Genomic DNA, 23789 nt, shown 5'->3' with positions numbered 1-23789 from the left:
CCTTGACTGTGGGAGCACGAGAAAGCCAGCAGTGCCCAGGCTCAGCCTGGTATCCTAACCTACCACAGATGAGCAAATTAGATGCCCAGAGAGCCACTGACCCTCGTCAGCTTAGTAGGATGCTAATTTCAAGAGGCTGATATATTAGGCACAAAACACAAGCTGGTTCAAAGATACTCTGCTTTGAACATCGCTGCCTAAATCTCTCAGTAAAGCAGCACCATGTTCCTTTTTGCATCCCTGCAGAACTTTGGGACTGTTTTCTTAAGATCCTGTGTCAAGAGCTGAAGGAGGGAAGCCACCTTACAGGAAAAGATCAGAAAAGCTTGAGACAAAGGACGGAAGCTCCTACCCAGAAGCCCACTGTCCCCTCCATCTCCTCCCACTGGCTCCGAGTGCACGACCAGTTTGTAGTCTAGAGTGGCTGAGTGCGCCCACTGCTCGTACATGCCGGAGGCCTGCCTTCCCCTTTTTACCTGGTTCCCTTCTTCACTGAGGACAGAGAGGGAAGCCGGTAGAGAGGGCAGGGGCTGGCACAAAAAGCTGCCACTCCTCACAGGAGGGGAAAGTTGGGGGGGCAGGGAAGTGGTATGCAGATGGGTTAGAAAAGCCAAATCAATCCTGGTTACTGGGCTAAGGGAGAAGTGGGAGGTGGGACTGTGGCACAGGCATTACCTGCCTGACACCACAGCATGGCTCCCAGCCACACTGGATGTAGCTGGAAAGTGATTCATGTGTTTGCACTTCCGGAGCTGAGATGGCAAAAGAACCCTTGGTGCTCCATTCTGGGGAAAGACTGGATGTTGGGCCATCCCCAGTAATGACAACTGGTCACCTAATGGGGGTTGAGGAAGAAACCACCAAAAGGACAAGGGTTTGGTGAGCTCTGACCACATCTGGATGTCTGAACCCTTGCCTGGGTTCCCTGACCTGGAAGAAGAGAAACATGCCGCCTGTGGGCAAAGGTACTTGTGAACGATTAAGTATGTGCACAGGGGACACCCCGCACCACTGTTAGTGAAAGGCAGAGAAGGCTCTGGAGAAGAGAAGACCTTCCCCGCAAAGACAGATTTGTCTCAGGTGCCAAACAGTAATACCTCTAGCATTGAAGAAGTCTTATCTGTAGTTGTAGTAGTACTTAAGGGTCTTCCCAGAGAAATAACATGAGACCACCTAGAGGAAAACTGCAGATGGACATGGGAAGAAAACCAACCAAACAGGGGACTCTGTTCTTCCTCTCCCATGTCTCCTCATTTTTACAACACAAGAATAACACTTTCAGCAGGCTGAGCAGGATCATATAGGCAGCCCACACAGCCTGCAAAAGACATGGTTCTCTCCCTTTCCTGTTAAGTCGGCCAGGAGAAAACCTCTAGAGGGGAAGCACTAGGCAAGGGTCAGTGTTTTTGGTGACACTGCCCTGGGACCCTTCTGCTGCCCCCTAAAGTATCTGCTGTCTCAGCGTGTGGATACCAAGAGGCAGGAGCCCAGGCCACATCCACTGTCCTCCCCGTCATCCGCATAAAGGATGGCTGCACTGTGGCAGATTTGGCAAAAGGACAGTGGCAGTGTCCCGGAGCCTCCCTGCAGGGAGGGGAGATGGCAACTCCCCAGTATGCAATGACAAGGCCAAAGCATACACACTCCCTTCTCCTACAGAGAAAACCCACGAATGTCTAGCGCAGCCAATGAGGCAGAATGTGGACTGAAACAGGATCGCTGCAGAGCCTCGTGCCGCCCGGCACTGGTGAGGTGCCACTCCCACACCACGGCAGTTCCTGTCCTCAGCCTGGGACACCGCCGCCCTCTGCTCATTGGGAATTGGCTGTGACCAGCTATTCCTATATGTTGCACACTGTGGGGTGCAGAGGTGCCTCTGTTCAGACTGTCTGTGGGGTCCTGGGCTTGATTTGTTTTCTATAGTTTGAAGAAGGTTTCATCTACCACAGATAAGGACTACCAGCCTGTAAGCCCTACCATACAGCCTGCAGAGTGCCCCTGCCATGAAGTGCGGTCACTGGGAGAGGTCACCAGTGGGGGGGCCACCTCCACCGTTATCGAATAGAATCTCTCGGCGGCCAGGCTCCGTGATGGATAGCTCTTGGGCCAGGTCATTGAACCGAGATATGTAATCAATGCTGTTTTCATTCATCATGCACACCAGCTGGGAATCCACCACCTGTAGGACAAAGATAAAGGAAGATCGGGTCAGCTGGCCTGTCATTTGGATTGGAAGCAAGTGGCCACCACAGTGGGGATGTCAGCAGAAGGTGGTTCTCTACCGAGATGATAATCTCCTATCGCCTCCGCTGCTGGTGGCCCAGTACTCTGCAGAGATCTGAACATGCACTCTTTCGCCAAGCTTTCATGGAGGCCCTGGCCCATCGGGCAGCTGGGATGAGGGTGGTGGCTCTCCCCCTCCTGAGATTCATGGGGCAGACAGTCAATAAACACAGGCAAATGGTATACAACGGAGTGCAGGGCTTGTGGAGCAGCCTGAAGGGAGCAGAAGCAGAGTGAGGGGAGAGTATGCCATGGGGTGGAAGTCAGAGAAGGGTTCTCCAAGGAGCTGGATCTGAGCAGAAGTTCAGAAGAATGTCACACACACATGTGAGGGAAGCACACACCCATGTGAAGAAACAGCAGGTGCAAAGGTCCTGAGGGGGAACAGGCAACCCAAGAAGGATGGTGGATGTGACGTGGTGAGGGAGGCACAGAGCAGAGGACGAGCACAGGGTTGCAGGTCTAGGGGGAGGGTAGTGGGGACTCAGCACTAGGACTCTATCCTGCAGGCAAATTCACTGAGTCTACATACAGTTCCCACTGTTTACTGTCTGTGGCCTCTGCTGGAGTGGAGCCGTGTGAAGACAGAGCCTTCGTTTTGCTCACTCAGTGCCTGTGGTAGTACCTGGCACACAGTAGGCCCTGAGTAAGTATTTGCTGGTGAACACCATGACATAACTAATGAATGGGAAGCCTCTGGGTAACTCTGTGTAGACCTCTGATATGATTTGAACTTTAAACTTGTTTTTCTTGCTCTTCACAGCACAGCTCACTGGCCTGCCTTGTGTGGCAGGCCGCCCCTCTGACCAGGGTTTAAACTGTTTACTATGGAAGCGTCCATCGACCTGTGGCAACCCAGCTCCCCTCTCCTCACACACTCCTCACCCTGTCACTTCTTCCAAATCCCACCCTCAGCCAATTTCATGCACACATTTCAAATTCTGCTTCTAGACGATGTGGCTGGGTTAAGATGGGGTTTAGGTCCTCATTAAAGTCCACAGCATAGAGTTTAAGAGGAAATGATGAAATGGTGCTCCCTGAAACATCTCTTCTTTAAATTTAATTAGACAAATTATACTCAAACTAGTAGATGCCCTGGGAAGGCAATCAACATTAGGGCTAATAAAAAGCTTGAATAGTATAAAAGGGCTGGAGGAGGTATTGTAGAACCTTTCTAGCACTTATGAGAGGTAAATTAACACCAATTGCTAAACATAGAAACTGGATAAATTTCAATATTCATTTAGAAATTAATTTTATGATGCTGTCCTAAGTATTAAAATACAGGTTATACTTAAATCATTCAAAGTTTGGCATGTTCACACATGTGCACAAAGTATTTGATAGATATTTACACACTGGGAGACACAATTATGGTCTGACTTTGGAGTTTTGGCAGATCTGGGTTCAAATTCTGGCAAGTTTCCCTACTAGCTTTTTTTGGGTGCGTGTGATCCGAACCCTCGGGCGGGAGCGCCGCCGCGCTTCCCAAGCGGCGCACTATCCAGTGCGCCACCGGGCCGGCCCCGCTACCATGTTTTTAAGTGTGGAGTTTTTCGTGAAGTCCTTTTGCTGGGGCGGTTATTTGCTCTTTCTGCAGGTAAGTATGTTTAAGTTACTTGCTATGGTCATGATGTTTCACAAGGTATCAGCTACGTCTGTTCCACATGGCTCACTTTCATGTGCAATAAGTCACCCAGGCATCTTGTTAAAGATGTAAATTCTGATTTGCAGGCCTTGGGTGGGCCCGAGAGTCTACATTTCTAACTCCAAGGTGTTTCTGCAGCTGGTCTGTAGACCATACATGAACAGCGAGGTCCTGACATGCCGCCTCAGGACGTCTGTGCCCTGCTTCTCTCCATAGGAGCCAGGTGGTTACAAGTGTCCACGCAAACATGGGAAGGGAGAGAGACTGGTTTCTTATGGAACATGAGGGCTACAAGGTGTTCTCTGAATAAAGATTCTGTGGTCAAATGGGTTTGGGAAATGCCATACGTGGTGGGAGGGAGATTCATTACACTATTGGTCTACGTTTCTATTTGGCTAAAATTTCCAATCATGTCATGGCTTGGATCAGAATTCTCCAAAGTCTGTCCTTAAGTTCACCCTCTCAACATGCAAGTTTGCACTAGGATACTGAGAAGCTGAGGACTCCATGGGAAACAGCTGTTTTGAACCTTGATCCAGAGTTTCCCTCAAGTATTTGATGACAAAATCCCTGAGGAATACCAGCATCTCCATATCCAGGGAACCAGGTCTGGGAAGCACTGCTCCAGGATAGAGCCCATGTGAGCAGCATTTTAGACTTGGAATCCTCTCGCTCTTGAGTGCACCGTTCGTCCGCACTTTTTTTGTTCATGCATGCTGTGTGCCTGTCGTCACGCCTGCAATATGTGCAGATGGCCTGGCTAAAGAACAGAGGGACACTGCCTTGGTCACACATCGAGTCTCGCCTCCATGTTGGGGATCTGCCCCCACACGCCTCCTACCTGCAGTGTCCAGAGCATAGGGAAGTGCGAGCTCGGTGGAGGTGCACCGTGCCCCTCTGCAGAGCCCAGGCCCAGCTTCCCGGGCCTGGCCAGGACACATACAGGAGGCACTGCTCAAAGGTCCCCTGCCATGAGGATGGCAGCAGTGATAACAAGCACTCACAAGTGCCACATGCTCCTACACAATGGCACCAGCACCTCAACCCAGGAAACCCAGGCAGCTGAGGTCATGGCTGGTGAAGGACATAATGAGATCCAAACCTAGCTCAGGCTGTCTGCAGAGACCCCACTCCACCCCGACACCAGGGCATCCCAGGTTCAGACACCTTCACAGGTCAGTGGTTCCCTAGATGCGCCACTTGCGCCATGTGGAAATGAACACTAGTCCAGTGTCGCCAGACCTCCCTGTTCTTGGGAGAGGTGGGGCCTGGATTTGTGTATGCTTAACCCCTGGCGAGCAGTACTCAAAAACCCACAGGTCTGCAGGAGAGATCTAGCAACCCCCAGGCACAGGGCTGGATGGTCAAGTTCAGGTGCAGAGTCAGCACACATACCTCTGCAACATCGGCCAGGGATCTGGACACAAATGAGTCCCGCGAGTTTCCATCCAGCAAGCTGGGGCCAAGCAAGGAGGTACCACTGTTTGTCCCAACAGGAGTTGGCAACATTTTCCGGCTCTTCTCTGGGGAGATGAAACTTGCTGCAGAGAGAAGCCAAGAGGAGAATACCCTGAGACCCAGTCTGGTCTGGACAAGTCCAATGGAAGGGTCCTGGGGCTGAGGTGGTGGCTGGCCAGGCCACAGGCTGCATGAGTGCTTGGGAGGGTATTGCTAGGCTGGGGCTGGCTTTCCTCATGGAGTGAGCCTCAGAGCACACATGCACCTCACTTTCCAGGAGCCCCAGCATCCCCGTCTGCTTGCCATCCCCCACCCCACATTGTATCCCACGTGACCAATCCCTCACTGATGGGCATTAAGGCTGTTTCCAACTTCTTGTGATTCGTATTTGACTTTGCACACGTCTATACTGTTGTATGTGACAACAGGAAACACTTGCTGGGTGCTGGCCCCTCTGCACCTCCAGACCCTGAGCCCCCAATTGTCTGGGCCACCTGAGAGGCGTGGCACTCACAGCCGGGCTGGCTGAGCTCATCATGTATATAACACACCCTTCCCTGGGGTGGTCTGTCACTGTGAACATCTGCATGCCCTGGCTGCTCTCTGACACCTCAAGGGGACAGATCCCAGACAACAGAAGCTCTTCCTGTATAGCAAACAGTGGCCAGGCTTCTTTCTCTAACAAACCCTTTCCACCACAATTAGGCCGGGCACCCAGAGAGCCAACAGGTGGTGGGGAGCAGGAGAACACACCTATGAACTCTCCAGCCTGCAGTCAAGAATAGGCCATAAGACGGCTGAACACCCACTTCAGAATATTTTATTGACTCCAGAAAGAAGGAAACTAAGAGAGCGCAGAGACACCAATCTTTTCTTTCCTGCCAGTGGCAGATTCCCGCTCAAAGTTGGATGAACAAGAAAGGGCACAGGGAACCACATGGGGAAAGGGAATGTTCTACATCTTGATCAAATTGTGGGTTGCCAGGTGCACGTGCTTGTGAAAGCTTAGTGAACTGTGCATTTTCCCACACATAAGTTAGATCTAAAAAAACTAACTCAGAGAAAAATTAAACAAAAAAACTAAAAAAACCCCTCCAAAACTAACTCAGAAAAAAATAAACACTTGAGAAACAAACAGGCAAATGGTTCTAGTGGAAGTCTGGCCACAGATTTATGAGATTCCAGGGTCCTCACACGTCAGCTCCCTATGGACCTGGGGCAGGAGGCCTGGCTGCTTCTTAGACACTCACCTAACAAGCTGCTGAGTGAGGAGTCTGTGGAGTCACTGGGGTACCACTGCGGGTCGTGGGTGGGAGAGGTGATCCAGTTTGGCTGGGGGCTGCTGGACGGGGAAGGCAGACTCTTGGAACTGTCACTGCCATTCAGTTTTGCTGGAGAAAGAGGGACCCCTTCACCTGTCAACCAAAATCCTGGTCAGAGACGCCTCGTGAGGGTGAATGGTACCCTGCTTCCCCATCCCCCCTCGAAGAAGGCAGCGGGTCGCATGCTACGCGCTGCTGAACCACTGGCGCCCCATACCTGCAGGGCAACACTGATCTACAGAGGACAGCAAAGCCTTCAGGGGGCTTCGCGAGACAGGAAGGACACGATGCAGAATGACAGTAATGGAAGCAACCACCACGCACGAAGCGGGCCCAGTGCAGAGAGCTTTAGGACCCCTCTGTGGTGCTTCTGACAGCCCTGGAAGGTGCATGTCATTCCCAGCGCACCACTGAGAACAGAAAGGCCAAACAGTGGGGTGGCCCTCCCCAGGCTAACCAACTGCAGTGAGCTCATGCCTATCTCCAGCCCCACCTGCGTCCCATCAGGAGTACCACCCTGAGAGCAGGGAGACCTAAGCCTCGGCAGGTACAGTCCACCCACTTCCTCACCTCTGCACACCCGTAGGCCGGCTACCCACATTCAGAGTCCACTAGGGAAACGCCCTCCTCTCCCCAGACTGGAGAAAGCCTGGCAGCTACACTGCTCCCATCTTAGGGTCAAGAGCAATCCTACCGGCCATCAGTCCACACACCCCTCATTGGTCTGCCTGGCCCTGCCACAGCCAGGCAGCACCTTGTGGTGTCAGAGAGTTAACACTCAAAAATGACAGCGGAGTTGGAACATTCTCAGAAAGTGTAGCAAATACTCAGAAAGGAGGTGAAGATGCTGCAGCACTCATGGGACAGCCCCTTCCTGAAGGGAGCCTGCCTCCAGGGGGGCAGCGGGAGGCCACCTGCTGCATACCGTACTGGCCAGAGCTGATGGCAATCTCGATGATGGAGTCGCTGATGTGTGTGGCGGGCTCCCCCTGCGACAGCACGTCCTCGGGTGGGCCAGGCAGAGAGATGTCCAGCAGTGCAGAGACGTTGGGCGGAGAGAGCCGGGTGCTGGAGGTCTCTGTTGAAGGCAGGGGTGTGGAGAGGCCGTTCTGGAGAGGAGCCTTGGGCAGCTCGGACAAGGAGAGAATGGATGCACCCTGCTGGGAGACAAGCACTGTTGAGACACAGCCCATCAAAACCTGTAACAAGCAACAAAAAATCAACCTCAGCCTCAGAGGTGTGAGCGCAGCAGTCACCCACCCTTCCACGGGAGGGACACACTTGGGAACTGACTTCTCCTGAGAACACGAGGGCTGGCAGAGTCAGAAAGCCAGGCCAAAGTGGCCTGCACTTGCTCCGACTGCCACCAGCCAGACAGTGGAAGTGCACAGGCAAAGAGTGGGTGCCAGGGGTGTTACCAGCTGCCAGCTTCCTCCTCCCTGGCCAAGAAAACTCAGTCCTTCCCTAACTGGGTCTGAATCAGCCAGCCTCACCGAGGGGAAGACAGAGATCTGAGATGGGAGGCAATACGCCAGTCATTCACTCGCGGCAGCAGGCAAGCAGGTGTGGGAGGACAGAATCACTGAACATCACGGCAGCACAGGGCACAGAAGCCGGGCCACTGGCAGGACTAGGTCCAGGGGTGGCTAATTTGCTCATCAGCCCCAAAGCGCACACTACCTGGAAACCATCTGCCACAGGCTCCTGCTCAGGCCTTGAGGGGACGCTGATGAATGGGTTGCTTGTGCCCTACAAGAACACCAGGAAGGCCAGTGAGAGGCTGGCCCCAGTGCGGCAGAATGCTGCCCAGCACCCTCCAGGAACTCAGCCCCGGAGAGCTGTTCAGTTGCCCTGGCCTCCCAACAGCCAGAAGCACAGTAAGTGGGTCACAGTCTAGACTGGCAATGCTGTAAAGTTGCTTTTGGAGTGTGGGCTCTGCGCTTAAAATGTTTTGTTGATCCAAAGAGTAAACTCAAGTTCTATTGAGAAGTTGACCTCATAGTCTGCAGGCAGGCCTGGGCCCTGGGTTCCCATCGGGGTCGGCCTACCCACCCTCCCTCAGGCAGCTCTTGAGCAGGCTGTGGGCAGCAGAGAGACCATTGCTCACGTAGATGAAGGGAATTCTCAGAGATGCCCAAGCAGGAGGCCGGGGGCTGCTGCTGGCCACTCAGTTACAGTCACTTCTCAGACTGAGCTGCATCTCCATGCTCATCTTAGCTCTGGATCCATGTCACACAGGGCCTGTCCCCCACCTCCCTGCAGTGGATCTGGACCCCCATCCTGCTCTGTGGTGCACAGTGCTCGCTCAGCCACAGCCTCCCCAGGTCAGCAGCTCTCCTCCAGCCCATCAGGCCCAACCTTTCCAAAGGCAGAGCTGTAGTCCAGCATGACCTCTGCCCTGTAGCCTTGGTTCCCACCCCAGAAGCTGGTGGCAGTTCAGCGAAGTCCTTCTAAATACACTAACCCCCACGGCAGGGATGGGGTCTCCATTCTGGTGGGTTCCAGTGCAGTCCTGACTTGAGACGGCAGCTGTCACCTTGTCTGAAGACAGTGGAGAGATGCCAGACAAGCCCTCAGTATCCAAGACAGGGAGGGGGCTCCCAGGGATGATGCCGGCACTTTTAGCTGCTAAGTCAATAGCACCTGGCAACAGAAACAACATTTTAAATCTCTGCTCTACTGACACCCCATAATATGTTCCAAGAGGGCTGAAGAATAGCTTCTCCCTCACACCTCATTTCAATGCAAAAGCCAATGGCTTTAAAGGATAGGAGGCATTATGGTTTGAAGAAGAAAACACCCAAAAATCCTGTGACAATAACATTGCTCAGAAACCTTTCACAGTGGCTGTCACTGTGCAGGTTACAGACTTACTGGCCAGGTGACTCGTGGTCTGGGGTGGAAGGACCTTGGGCACAATTGGCCGAGACAGAGCTGCTTTGGTCAGAGAAGACTGGATGGGCCGGAAGGAACCTCTCCCTGTGAGGGTGGGGACAAGAGCAGACACGTCAGCCCTACCCGTCCATGCCCCCTTACCACAAGACGGGGCTGCAGGGGTTCTTTTACACGACTGTCAGGATCACAGGAGCTGACCCAAGCAGGAAACCACTGAATGCTGCAAGCACTTGCTAACTGGAGGAGTCAGAGGTCACAAAGGCTCCCAACCGGAAGAGGAGGTCTGGCATTAGCCACAGTGACACCACCATGCCCCCTCCTCTGCCCCAGGAGCTGCTGAAAGGGAGACGTCATCACTGTCGTCTGTGGCAATGGCCCTTTAAGGGTGAAGAACTGAGCTGCAGGCACCTCTGAGGCAGCTGTAGTAGCAGATCTTGACCAGGACTCTGCCACTACAATGTGATTTCACCCTCAGGCTTTCTACAGCTGAGAAGTAGGCATGAGGGCTGGCAGTTGGCTCAGTTAGCTAGAGCACGGTGTCATAACACTAAAGTCAAGGGTTCCGATCCCCGTACTGGCCAACCGCCAAAAAAGAAAAAAAAAAAAGAAAAGAAAAGCAGCCATGAGAAAAAGCAATGGACAGCTGTGTGGGTCTTGCCATAAAAAATGTGACACATGAAAATCAGACTGATAAGATAAATCACAGGGTATGTTTCACCAAAGGACTCTCACTATATAAGATTTACTTCAGGGCTGGCCGGTTAGCTCAGTTGGTTAGAACATGGTTCTGATAACACCAAGGTTCAGGGTTCAATCCCTGTATTGGCCAGACTTGAAAAAAAAAAAAAAAAAAGATTTACTTTAAAGAGCCAAGGTCCCACTGAATTTACAGAGTTACAGAAGCATGATTCCTATGCCCTAAGAACACATCTACCCTGTAAAATGCTTGACAAGACATTAAACATCAAAGGTGGCAACAGATGCTCCACTAAATTGAACCGAGTGAAGTGTGTGAGCCACGCTGGCCACCTGAGACATATTCCAAGGACACTCTCTCCACACTCCCTACCACAGAGGGCTGTGCCTTGCCAGCCATTGCAGCCCGTGCCCAACAGTAGGGCACAGGTGGTGTCTGCTGGTAGAACGAGCAAAGAGATGCTTGAGATGTCACTCACGGAGCCACGGAAATAACACCTGCCATTCCCACATGCGAGGCCACACTGAGGCGAGGAGATCCCGGGCCTCACCTGTGATGGAGGAATTAGACAGGACGGAGAAGGAGCAGACACTGTGGGGCTGGCTCTCAGACGGTCTAGGAAGCAGTGTTCTCTGTGAGGAGAAGTGGCAGACGTCAGCGACGAGGACTCCAGTGCCAGAAACTGGGCCACCAGAAACAACCCAATGACAGGAAGGCGAGTGTTCTAATGTCAGCCACACAAAGATGCCTGGCACAGTTATGTCCTGTGGACCCCAAGCCCCAGACCACTGGGTCCTCCCCAAAACCAATCCAGGGAGTCACAGCTTCCCAACGGAAAACTGCAGGAATGTCAGGATGATCCACCTTTAATCCAGAATGCTCTTCTAGATTAGGCTGGAATGCAACTAGTTATGTAAATCTGTTCATAACCACTGTAGTGGACCATCACGAGACCCCTGACTCTGGGCTGCCTCATGCAGGGGGACACAGAAGGACTAAAGGGTGCGGGATGCTCCTTCACAGGCTCCTGTATGTGGATGACTAAGTCTCAGTGTGCTCAGGGTGCCTGTGGGATGATGACAACTACTGTCCAAGAAAAAACTACATTAGCCACTAAAACAGTCAGTAGTCAAAATAAAACATTAACAGAAAAAAATCTGTCAAGCCAAGTGTCATGAGGAACTTCAGTCTCCTGGCACACAGCTTCTGTTCACTGCTAGTGTGTAAAGGACCCACGGCTCACTGAGATGTCTCCTGACCCCTTAGAGATGCACCACAGTGTCAGTACCAGCAGAGCCCGAGAGGAGGTGCTGCTGGAGACAGCAGGGGGTACAGTCTATCAACACGACAAGAACTACAGATGTTCTGAGCCAGCTTCGCTCCAAAGGCTAAGAAAGGTCTCAGCAGACTTACCGTAAAGGGCCAGGAAGGAAATATTTTAGGCTTTAAGGCCACACTCGATCTTGCCATTGTAGTGGGAAAGCAGCCATAGACAGTACAGAAATGAATAACCGCGTCTGTGTGCCAGTAAAACTTTATTTACAGAAATATTAGGTGGAAAAGACCACATGTTGTATGATCCCATTTATAGGAAATGCCCAGAATAGGCAAATCCACAGAGACAGAAAGTGGATTAGTGGTTGCCAGAGACTGGCAGGAGAGGCAACCTAAGTTCATAGGTGCAGCATATCTTTTTGGGGTGATGAAAATGTTCTGGAATTAGATGGTGGTGATGGTTGTAAAACCCTGTAAATATACTTAAAACCCACCAAATTATACACTTTAAATGGGTAAACTTTATGGTATGTGAATTATACGTGAACAAAGCTGTTTTAAATAAAAACAGGCAGTCCAGATGTAGCTCACGGGCCATAGTTTGCGAGCCTGGACAAAGCTCGTGCCCAGCCAGGGAGTGTCCCCATGTCCTGTGCACAGGATGAGATACAGCAACATTAAAAGAGCTAAAGCTGCATTAGGGTGAACAAAGACATCTAAGATTCAGAACACTTCTTCCTCAGACCTTCCATGTGATGTCATTTCTAAATAAACTAATCTCAATAGAAAATGAGATTTCTAAGAGTTTAACAAAAGGAAACCTGTGAATTAATGCAAAAAATAAACATTCATAAATTTCTAAGGCCACAGTTATTTCAGACTTCCAGCTCACTTCCTTTATCTTTTCACATCAAAATGGCAATGCCTGCCTTCTTGTGTGCCTCTGAGTCCCTACATTTCCCCTTGGACTGCATGTGGCATGTACAGGTCCTCCCAACACTCATTATATAAGCTCATGAGAGGTCTGGCCTCTGGCCGACCCACATGCCTTGCCAACTGCTTCCACTGACTAAATATTTATAGATGTTCTGATAGTTCTCAAATATATCCCAATCTGGGATATTTTTGAAACTTGACTTCCCAGGACTTTCTGGCTTTTTTGCAAGCAGTTTTCAATGTTGTTCAAAGACTAGCTGTACTTTCAGGTACCCTTAAGTTCCCTGTTATTACTTTTATTTATCCTATTCATAAGAAGGAAGAAAGGGTAAGAGATTCCCCCCATTTTACACCATGAAAACTTGAGACATGGAAGAAAACCAGTGTGTCCTGGTCAGCCCTGCCAGGGGGAGCCGGGGAAACACATGCAGATTTTTAATGAGGGTTCCTGACCTGGACCACCAATGGCTTCCGCAGGTGCCGGTTCCGTAATTTCCTGGGCTTTGGCAAGAAGAAATCTGACTGCATCTGTAAAGGAAATAGCATCCGACCCCTGAGGATGTATTCACAAACAGGGAGTTACGTGGCATGCGGGGTTACGTGGCCTGGCCCTTACACTGATGGAGCTCAGATGCTGGCGGAAAGTCAGTTCTGCCTCCTTACTAGGAGAGAAGAGCTTGCCGTGTCGGCTGTTAGGTGGCAAAGTTGTTGGGACAGCAAAAAGGCCACCATCTGAGTCACTGCTTCCTGTGCTGGAGGGACCAGCCACCAAGAGGGGTCTTGGAGGGTTTCTCAAACCTGGAAAACGAGAAGGGAGAATCAACATAGGACACTCACTCCACGGTGAATGGAGTTCTATCAAGAAGAAAGCCAGAAAGAAGTTCTCTTGACAACCCATTCAGTTGACTTGAAAGAATTTCCTATCTCAGTCCCATAAAAATACTGCTTTCCCGTCTTTCTCACTGAAATTCTTTTCCCATTGGGAGCTGACCATAACTCTCCTGGACAGGACAAAATCGATTCACCACTCTGTTCAATCCTCAGAGGGAAGAGTAGATTCACCATCAGAGACTTTTCAGAGCTAGAAGAGCCTTCAAGAACATCTAGCATAGACGGGAAGTCAGCACATTGTCTCCGTAAAGGGCCAGATAATTGGTGTCAGCTTTGTAAACTACATTGTCTCTGGGCAACTCAGCTCTGCATTCCAACACCAAAGCAACCACTGATAACATTCAAACAAAAGAGGGTGGCTGTGTGTCAATAAAACGTTATTTACAAAAAGCAGGCAATGGGCCAGATGTGGGCTGCAGACTGGTTTGCTGATCCCTGGTCTAAATCTCTAATTTTACTTTTGTAATGTGTATGTAGATTAAAACATCACATTGTACCCTATAAACATACACAATTATTATTTGTCAACTTAAAACAAATTAAGTTTTGGGCCGGCCCGTGGCTCACTCGGGAGAGTGCGGTGCTGATAACACCAAGGCCCCGGGTTCGGATCCCATATAGGGATGGCCGGTTCGCTCACTGGCTGAGCGTGGTGCTGACACCACCAAGTCAAGGGTTAAGATCCCCTTACCAGTCATCTTTTAAAAAAAAAAAAAAAAAAACAAATTAAGTTTTTAAATCTCTAGTTTTATAGAATCAGACCCAGAGATAAAGAAAGAGAAAATATTTATTTAAAAACTACTATTTTGAGATTCTACAAGCTGTTTCATCATCATCAGTGCTGCTGCAAACCTCATGGTAGGGACAAGTCCCCTTTCCTTATTCTCTATCTACAAATCTGTGAAATTAAACTGACACTCACAGCATCCACAGACCAGATTTTCTAAGTGCTGGTGTGGATTTCTAGAATTGTAGGTTCGTTGGTCTATAAGCATCTTCAATTCAACAGAGGAAATTAAAGAGTACATAGAATTAAGAAATTGAAAAAACAGCACATAAGGTGGAAAAGACTATACCACCCACCAGCTGCCCCATCACTGACAAACACACCTTTCTCTACAAGGACAAGAGACTCAGAGGGTGTTGTTGCCTTCTCCATCAGCCATAGGAGTGGGAGAAAGCAGAGGGGAAACAAAAAATAAGCAAGAGGCAGGAGGATGTGACCCTAACTCAGCGGCAGCCTGAACTTCTTCAACAGCCACCAGGAAGGATCCTCAAGGAGATAGAATCTTCAGCATTTAATAGGCAAGTTATTCACAACATAGTAAGTTAGAGAAAATATAAAGCCAGTGACATTCTCTGAAATGAAAATAATCTTATTGAACTATTAATACACAGCAGGACTCTACATTCAGCCAAAATGTTACCATATGTTCTGGTACACCCGTCCAGACCAGAGTTCTGCCTAACTTTGGGGTGCTGACTCTGAGGGACAGAGGCCAGACTGCATCTTGCACCATGCACACCAGTCACCAGAACAGAGACCCTGGGCCAGTACCAGATGGTTATGACGTCCAGAACCACTGAGGCATCCACAGCAAGAACACCTGCCTAATGCGTCTGTGATGACACCATTTGTGCCAAAGCGTAAAGGAGGCCTTTGGGGCACAGGACAGAACGGGCACACCCAGTCCTCAGCCTGGGCTATCCCCACCTCTCCAGCAGGTCTTGAGAAGATTGCAGGACTCCACCTGGCCAGAGGAGCACGCCAGGCTCACAATTACCTGCTCCGCGACAGAGAGGGACACGCCCCAGACCCATGGACACAGCCACAGAAAGCAAGCAAGTTTCTTTACCTTTATTTTTGTTGTTGTTGTTTGTTTTGTTTTTTTGTGACCGGTAAGGGGATCGCAACCCTTGGCTTGGTGTCGCCTGCACTGCGCTCAGCCAGTGAGCGAACCGGCCACCCCTATATAGGATCCGAACCCGCGGTGGGAGCGCCGCTGCGCTCCAAGTGCTGCACTCTCCCGAGTGAGCCACGGGGTCGGCCCCTTATTTTACCTTTAAAATTCATGCAGAAGGGCCGGCCCGTGGCTCACTCGGGAGAGTGTGGTACTGATAACACCAAGGCCCTGGGTCTGGATCCCATATAGGGATGGCCGGTTCGCTCACTGGCTGAGCATGGTGCTGACAACACCAAGTCAAGGGTTAAGATCCCCTTACCGGTCATCTTTAAAAAAAAAAAAAAAAAAAAAAAAAAATTCATGCAGAAGCCACCATTCTAGCCCTGATAATCTGCTTTATTGTTAAAATACTACAGGTTAAAAGCAAGTAAAACTGATGCCTCAGGGAAACTGGTCACGCTTATCTTGGGGTTTTATGTACCCAGTAACTCAGTTTATGAACCCTAATTTTAAATTACTTTTTTTTTCTTTTAAAAAAGATGACCGGTAAGGGGATCTTAACCCTTGACTTGATGTTGTCAGCACCATGCTCTCCCAAGTGAGCCAACCGGCTATCCCTATATAGGGATCTGAACCCTTGGCCTTGGTGTTATCAGCACCACACTCTCCCAAGTGAGCCACAGGCTGGCGCATGAACCCTGATTTTAAATTAAACTGCTGGCATATCCCCTGACAGAGGACTTTATTCTCCTGCTTTAGACGTTAAAAAAAAAAAAAATACCAAAATACCTCAGCTGCTATAGATTAGAAAGAATCAACCTTCTCAGGGGCTTTAAACCTCCATCTCATCCTATTGTGGAGGCTTCTGCTGGCCTCATGAAGCAAGACCCCCAAGTGACAGGACTGGCAAAGGCTGCTTCCTACCAGCTCCTGCACCCCGACCCCAAAATCATTAGTGCCAGGCCCTGGTGCTCACCCTCCCTATGAGGAGGTGGGAACTCCTTCACTTTAGCTGTCTGTTGGGCCGTGGCCTACTGGACAGCAGGGCAGGCCTCAGGCACACCTGCACCCATAGCCTCAGCCCAGTGTAACAGCCAGGACTATAAGCTGGCATAGCCAGGGCGGCCTGAGTCTCACCTGAGGGGCAAGGTGCAGAGCTGGGTGAGAAAGTCTTGCTGCGGAGGGTGGCCTGGTTCCGAGGGCAGCGGGGGCTCCGGGAGCTGATGGTCACCATCTTCCCTGGGGGAGTCGTTGACTGCTCCTCCTGGGCAGGCCTCACCGAGGCCATGGACATGGCATTGGCTTCTGGAGCCTGGAACAGAAACAGGCCAAACAGCATCAAACTCAGCACATGAAAAGTGGCTCTGAAATGAGATCCCCAGGGAAGGAGGCATGAATGCCCCTGAAATTCAGAAGGTGAAGGGGTCAGGGACCATGCTTCCATGAGGCCAGAGGTCAGAGGTCAAAGACATCTGACTTCAATGCCCCTCAAAGTCATTCGGCAGCTTGCCAGTTTTAAAAATCATAGGTCAGAGAAGTAATGAAAACAACTGCCCCACGAGGCCCACCCCGTGTCCTCACCACCTGTGTGGTGGCAAGGGGCGAGTCCTGTGGTGGAGGGAGAGGGACAGGGCCTAATGCGGCCTGGTCTTCACCACCCAAGCAGTGCTCAAGTTGCCAGGTGCGACAGCTGGCCTCTTAAAAAAGCACTATTAGAAAGCCAGCCTAGACGACCACACAGGCCTCTTCGGCTTGTGAGTCATAGGAAAGAAACAGATTAACTTTCTAGAGTCAAATGCAATCACAACCAAGAGCACAGGTCCAAGCCCTAGCCTCGCAGAGTTTCACAGGCCTGCGTACAGCTCCAGGCCTGTGCAGATGCAGCTGTTATGTCCTGGGGTCCCGCCACAGAGACGCCATCCCTGTTCTTGTCCTGGTGCCCTCGCTCCCCCTGGGAAGACTTGGCCAGATTCCCAGTTTCTCAGCTTTCCTTGGTGCCTACCCCACGGTGGTCCCACCTGGAGCAACCTTGCCTGTGAATTATGAAGCTCATGTGCCAGGCTCTCAACAAAGCCTCGCCCACTCTCCCGCTCAGCCCTTCAGCCCCCATTCCTGCCCCTCTGCCTTTCCATGGGACCTGTGACCCCGGGAACCTTCCTATGTGGCTTCTTCCACCTCTGACTAAGCACTTTAGCTGGCCTCCCACGTCTCTGGGGACTCAGTGTTTGGGGCACCTGCTTGTCACAGCTCTGCCAGGTGAGAAATGGCAGTGAGAAGGAGAACCACAGGGCCAGGCAACAGGCACCTCTGCTGGTGGTTCTCAAAGCTGAGCAGCATCAGCCACCTGGGGGCTTGTCAGCCCTCAGTCTGCTGAGCTCTCCCTCTACCAGCTTCATTTCCAAAAAGGTCCCAGGTGAGGCTACTGCTGCCTTGCCACTCTCTGCAGGACAACTTCCAACCTGCCCCACTTCTGCTCACTGGGGCCAAGGCCGGGACCTTTGCCTGTCCCAAGATGCCTGCTGCCTTCTGCGCCTGCCTGGGCCTCCTTCCCCAGGACCTTCGACATGCATGTTTCTGCACAGTCTCCTCTTGTGATCCTCCAAACTTGAAAAAGTCATTTAACCTGGTCTTCTGTCTGGTTACTGCACCCTCCCGCAGCACTGCCAATGCCAAGACCACCCTTCATGTCGGGCTCGGGGTGCCTGAGTGCTAGGCCCCATCACCACCCCCAAGAGAACCTCTCTGGCAGCCCCTCTGAAGCTCGTCGCACACGTTCCCTCTTTCTCCCGGCTTGCAAGCACAAGGAGCACGCTTCCTGAGGGAGAGGCATGCCAGACACAGAGCGAGGGAGGGCAGATGCCAGCTGAGCGCACAGCAGAGCTGAGGTGGGGCTCATCATGAGTGCCGGGTTCTGCCTGACTGTCCCCAGCACATGGACGCCCTTGGCCCTCACATGCGATACTAAACGTGAAACAGCGCCCAGGGCTCCTTGTGACCCATGGTTCTCGCCCTCGGCCCCAGTCCTTGGAGGCCACCTGGTTCGAGCCCTCAGAGGTTACACCTACTTGTCAACACCCACATCGAAACACACCATGCATGCTGCTTGCTATTTCAGGATCAGCCTGTCTTAGGACCTTGCTCTCTGTTTAGACTTGGCGGGGGTGGGGGGATGCTCTCCCTTCTGTGCCCCATTTGAGGGCTCTAACTGGCCTCTGTATAGTAGGGGACCCCTCCCCCCAGGCTCAGGGACCATTCAGCATAAGGAGCTTCCAGAAGAGCCCCAGACCACATCAGCAAGCTGCCTAATGGCTGGTTCCCTGGGAGCTGTGCCCACACCCCACCTGACTGGCCTGTACCTCTCCTGCTCTACAAGGCCGTTTACCACACTGTCCTTCCTGTCCTCCTCATTACACACCATCTGCAGGAACCTGCAACAGCTCACACTCTGCTCGGCTCCCAGCAGCTGTCACCCTGGCCCCATCCACACTGCTGCCAGGCCCACACACGCTGGGCTTCACAGCCTCAAGGAGCATGACCAGGGTGCAAAGGGCACTGCTTATTGCTTGTTATCACTGTCAAAACTCCACAGGACAGAGACACACCTGCTCCGTTCATCACTGTGTTCCTGGCACCTAACCAAGTGCCCCAAGATCCCACCTGAGGGAAAGAAAGAGCTTCCACCTCCCATCACCTGGATCCCTGCCATGTCTCTCCTCCCTGGACCCGCACGTGCTTAAGTGCTGGGGACCCCAGCCACCCTGCCCCATTTACCAGTTTGGGGTTGACCTCGGTGGAGATGAGCCTCAGAAGGCAGCTGAGGAGACGCTGCTTGTGGAGAGTGGCGGGCGGGGGGCCAGGGCAGGGACCCTGGTCCTCAGGGCCCAGCACGGCCAGCCAGTCATACTCCAGCTGCAGCTTGCTCGGCTTGCCCATCATGAGGTAGACTTCGGCCAGTGTAAGGCTCTCAGAGGTCTGCAGGTTCCAGCCTTCCTCACGGAGCTGCTGGGCCAGCCGGCTGGCAGGGACCTCCTTTAGGGGCCTGGCAGCAGGCTGTCCCTGAGGCGGTGGGGGCTCTGAGGGGCTCCCCTTCTCTTGGGGCTCCTCTGCAGGTGCATCTGCTGAGTCTTTAGTGCAAACATCTGGCAGGAGCCCAGGGCCAGGGCTGGGCTGAGGGTCCAGGCCAAGTGGGGCAAGGTCAGCAGCCTCCCTGCTGTGGGGTGCAGGAGCATCTGGGGAGGGAGCTCCTGCAGGGAGAGGGTGCTCGCTCCCGGGCTGAGTGTCCGCACAGCGGCACTGCTCAGGGACAATGAGGTCCTGACAGGACTTCAGGTAGCGGGGAAAGGGATCAAGGAGTGAGAGCTCATCCTCCAGGTCTGGGAGGTGGCCATAGGCACATGGCAAGGGCCCCAGCTCTCGGGTGGGGCCGTCCCTGCCTGCTGTAGGAATCTTCTCAAGATGTTGTTCAGGGTCCTGGTGCCTGGGGGGAGGCCGGTCCGGAGCGTCTGGGCTACTCAGGCTCGGGGCAGCCCCCTCCCCAGGGACACTTTCAGGGGAGCTCTCTCCAGAGCTCTGCGAGGTGTCAGCGGTGGGAGGAGGCCGTCCCCCGCCCTTGCCCTCAGCACTGCCCCGCGGGCACTTCACTTGGCCCCGGGCTGTGCCCTGCCCACTCTGGATGCCCAGGATCTGGGCTGGGGGCAGCGCATGGGCGTCCTTGGTGCTCTGCTTGCACCGGCTGCCCTCCTGCCAGTGCACCGTGCAGAAGGCCTTGGAGTGCACCACACGGGCCACACCTGGCAGCGGTGTCAGCGTGCAGTTCTCACTGGGGAACAGGTGCAGCATCACCTTCTCTTGAGTGGGCGCAGCACACGAGTCCTGCAGCTGCCGCTCTTCGAGGGTCTTCCGCTGAGTGCACTGTCAAGGACCAACTGGTACTAGCTGGCATCAAAGTGGCACTGCTCGCCAGGCACATGGCTGGACACGTACCGTGTGCCTGGGGCCCTTGCCAGCAGCCACACAAACCCCTGGCATCCCTGGGGCTTAGCTCACACCCCTGACACCTGACCCAGGGGCTTTCTTCACACCATTACCAAATAACGCGGACACCAGCATGTAGTGTCTTTGGAAGACCCACACTGATGCACACCGAGCCTGTCTGGGGAATGGGCAGTGCCAGGAGTCAGGCTGGGCTGAGGAAGGCTGGGCTTTCCCAGGGTCATCTCACTCTACCTGATGGCGGGGATGCTCTGGCCACTGACACTTGCAGGGTCTTGACACTGCAAGGACTCCATATAGGGGGCTCCATACCCAAAACGCAGGGGACAAAGGGTTCCGGGTTCTAGTTCCAGCTTTTCACCTGCCAGGCACAGCTGCTATGCCCCAAGGGGCCCCACAACAACAACACGTACTAGGAAGCAAGACCCCGTCCCTACGCAGCAGCTGCTGCGGAGTTTGGAGGTTTGCTTTAGTCAGAAAAAGATACAATTCGCACTTCATGGAGTGCCCACTTCTGCTTCAGGAATTCGATGAGGCTGGAGACCTTTCGGTGCAGCTCCACGATCATCCTACAGAGATGGAGGACGAGGAAGGGAGGCTGCTGCCACAGAAGGGACCTCTGGAAGATCCCCAGGGCTGCCTGCAGCAAGATGCTGCCAGACAGAAAAAGGACCTCAGAAGGGGCCCAGTGCTGCCTGCAGCAAGATGGTATCAGACAGAAAAGGGACCTCAGAAGGGGCACCAGGGAGTGGGCACTAGCAGGGTCATCATCAGCTCTTTCTCCTGAAAATTAACCTTTTCAGTGGAGTACAGAATCTCAGCCAGGACATGGACACTGGTGCAGTCCACCGTCCCATTCATTAGCTCCTTTGGGTTCAGGAAAGTTGGATCTGCATAGCACTAATTAATCCAAATGGAAGGGATGAAGCACTGACACGTTCTACAACACAGTGAACCCTGAAAGCATTGTGCTCAGTGGAAGAAGCCAGACACAGGAGGCTTCTGTGGATCGTCCCATCTCGCCCAATGAGACAGAAGGCAGCCTGTCGTGGCCAGAGGCTGGGGAGAGGAGAGATTTGGGGAGTGATGAGCACAGGGTCTCCCTTGGGGTGATGAAAATGTTGTGAAACCAGACAGAGGTAGAGGCTGCACAACACTGCAGATGTACTAAATGCCACTGAATTGTTCACTTTAAAACAACTAATAGGGGCTGGCCTGTGGCTCACTTGGGAGAGTGTGGTGCTGGCAACACCAAGTCAAGGGTTAAGATCCCCTTAGCGGTCATCTTATAAATAGATAGATAAATAAAAATTTAAAAAACAAACAAATAAATAAATAAATAAACAAACGACTAATAGGTTAGCTCAGTTGATCAGAGCGTGGTGATATAACACCAAGATCAAGGGTTCGGATCCCTGTACCGGCCAACCCCCAAAAAATAAATAACAAAAATAAAATGAAATGGCTAATGGTTTATGTCATGTGAATTTTACCCCATTTAAACATTTCTTTTAAAGGTACAAATGGAAAATGGCCCATACACACAGTGGTACCCTATGCATAAATTAGACGCCGATCTTCAGGGAGCCACTAGGAGAGGTAAGGACTTTATGGGGAAAGATGACAGGAAGGCTCTGCAGCCACTCAACCTTCTCACCACCACATCCTCCTACGGTTTGCACACAGCCCTCAAGACCCCAGCCCAGGGGGGACCTCAGTGTTCCCAGGCCCCCAGAGTCTGAGGCCCCCACTGCCAGCAGTCCCCCCCACACCCTGCCCTCCTGTGATGTCAGGGCACTGGAGTGAAAACTGAGTCCTACTGGGAGTTCCTGAGAGAAACCCACTCATTGCCTCGAGAGCTCGGGCAGCTGAGATCCCCTCTTAATCATACTAAAGGCTGGTTACCTGAGGCGTGGGTTCTGGGCCAGGCTCTGCACGCGGGCCCAGGCATGGTTGTTCCGTGGCTGCAACTCTATAGGGACTTTCAGGGGCAGGCGCACTGGCTTCTGGTCCTCTTCGTCACTCAACCCTGTGACAGGGAGGGACTGTGAAAGCCTAGTACAGACCAGCCTTGAGGCAGAAACCAAAGTGCTTGGCCAGAAAACCCACAGAATCAGAGAGCTATGGGCAGACCACCTCATGACAGGAAGCAAGCACACCAGAGGGACCCCAGCAAGGGAGGGCGTCCAAAGGGGCAACCTGTGCATCTGCAAAGGCAGAGCCACAGAGAGGATGCCAGGGCCTGGACCCTGACCATGCTGACTGCTCTGAATGCTCCATGGCTTCTGAGCTGAACTTGACCTAGCAGACAAGGTTGTAACATGGAGCATTTAAATTCACGAGCTGTCCCTTTGAAAGACTGAGATGAAGCAGGGTCAGACACAAAGCATTCGCAGCGGCAACATCTCCAGCTCAGCCTGTCCATCATTAGATGGGACAGAATAGATGCTACCTCTGGCCACATGAGCTACAGGCCGTGCACCCCTCCCACACCATTCACATACCATCTGGATCGCAGAGCTTCTTCAGGGCCCGGCACATGGGTGCTTTGATCCGCAGGTTTCTCCCTTTGTAACGTACCGTGGTGGCCCTGGGAAAAGAATTTTGAAGAAACGCTTAGGCCTCTGGATGAATGGCAGGAAGGAAGGAAGGGCTAGTATGTCTGAAGTGCACGGAGCTAGATCAAGAGGGGCCTTGCCAATGTCCACCTGGCCTCCAGGCTCTCCTTGCCAGCCCACGAGGCTCCCGCATGACCCCACGTGGTGAAAGCTACAACACTGTGATTCGACGTCCCGCTGCTTTCCCAACCATGCCTCACATGCCAAGGGTGCCTGCTGTGCACAGGGACTTGTGAGGCAGCAGCAGCTGTCCTGTGCCCTGGGAAGTGCAGGGCACTGCAGCCCCCATAGCACAGCCGCTCTTCTCTTCATCTCTCCTCTCTGTGTGCTCCTCCGCCTCAGGCCCTCACAGCAGAAGCTCTTGGTCTACTACTACATGACCTCTACATGACCACCACATGGCATCAACTTTGTCCCCTAGTCCCTCTGTAAACCACACAGGAAGGGCCTGGAGCGCTCACAGCCAGCCACCCAATGGATGGTGAATGAACATGGGTTTGTATGTTTTACAAAATGCTCAAGGTACGTGCATATTGTTTGTATGAATTTCTGCTTTAACTTTTTCAGCGGACCAATTCACAGCTGTGATCATGTCAGGTAAGAGAGCTGCTTCTGTACTTGCTATTCAACTTTTAAGAAATAGTGGAAAAATTTACAGAATGCATATGGTATGATTCTAAAAATCTACAAAAATTATACATTCATATCTATATATGTTTATATATATATATATATATTTTGTCTTTTGTCTTTTTTCCGTGTCCGGCATCGGATCGCAACCCTCAGTGCTGCCCCCGCACCAGACCGGGGACCGGCAACGGGATTGCAACCCTCGGCGTTGCTCCCGTGCCTCGCTCAGCCAGTGAGCGG

The 23789-nt window shown here is 52.3% G+C and overlaps 1 protein-coding gene across 1 annotated transcript in view; it reads right to left on the bottom strand.

Moving 5' to 3' along the window:
• Positions 1-1444: 1444 nt before the first annotated feature.
• Positions 1445-23789, bottom strand: part of CRAMP1L (Crm, cramped-like (Drosophila)) — a 48526-nt gene continuing 26181 nt past the window's right edge. Inside the window, exons 5-19 of the mRNA XM_008581422.1 lie at positions 22806-22891; positions 22207-22330; positions 20789-20870; positions 19081-20211; positions 16447-16621; positions 13131-13312; positions 12968-13042; positions 10854-10935; positions 9586-9690; positions 9176-9354; positions 8392-8460; positions 7637-7868; positions 6640-6804; positions 5327-5472; positions 1445-2179 (exon numbers count right to left, since the gene is read on the bottom strand). Of these exons, the coding sequence (XP_008579644.1) occupies positions 2015-2179; positions 5327-5472; positions 6640-6804; positions 7637-7868; positions 8392-8460; positions 9176-9354; positions 9586-9690; positions 10854-10935; positions 12968-13042; positions 13131-13312; positions 16447-16621; positions 19081-20211; positions 20789-20870; positions 22207-22330; positions 22806-22891 (2998 nt within the window). The 3' untranslated portion in view covers positions 1445-2014. The remainder of the gene's footprint in view (positions 2180-5326; positions 5473-6639; positions 6805-7636; positions 7869-8391; positions 8461-9175; positions 9355-9585; positions 9691-10853; positions 10936-12967; positions 13043-13130; positions 13313-16446; positions 16622-19080; positions 20212-20788; positions 20871-22206; positions 22331-22805; positions 22892-23789) is intronic.

This window comes from Galeopterus variegatus, unplaced genomic scaffold (genome assembly GCF_000696425.1).
Source record: "Galeopterus variegatus unplaced genomic scaffold, G_variegatus-3.0.2 Scaffold92, whole genome shotgun sequence".
In the NCBI taxonomy this organism is placed as follows: Eukaryota; Metazoa; Chordata; class Mammalia; order Dermoptera; family Cynocephalidae; genus Galeopterus; species Galeopterus variegatus.
This window is presented reverse-complemented; position numbering and strand designations above follow the sequence as displayed.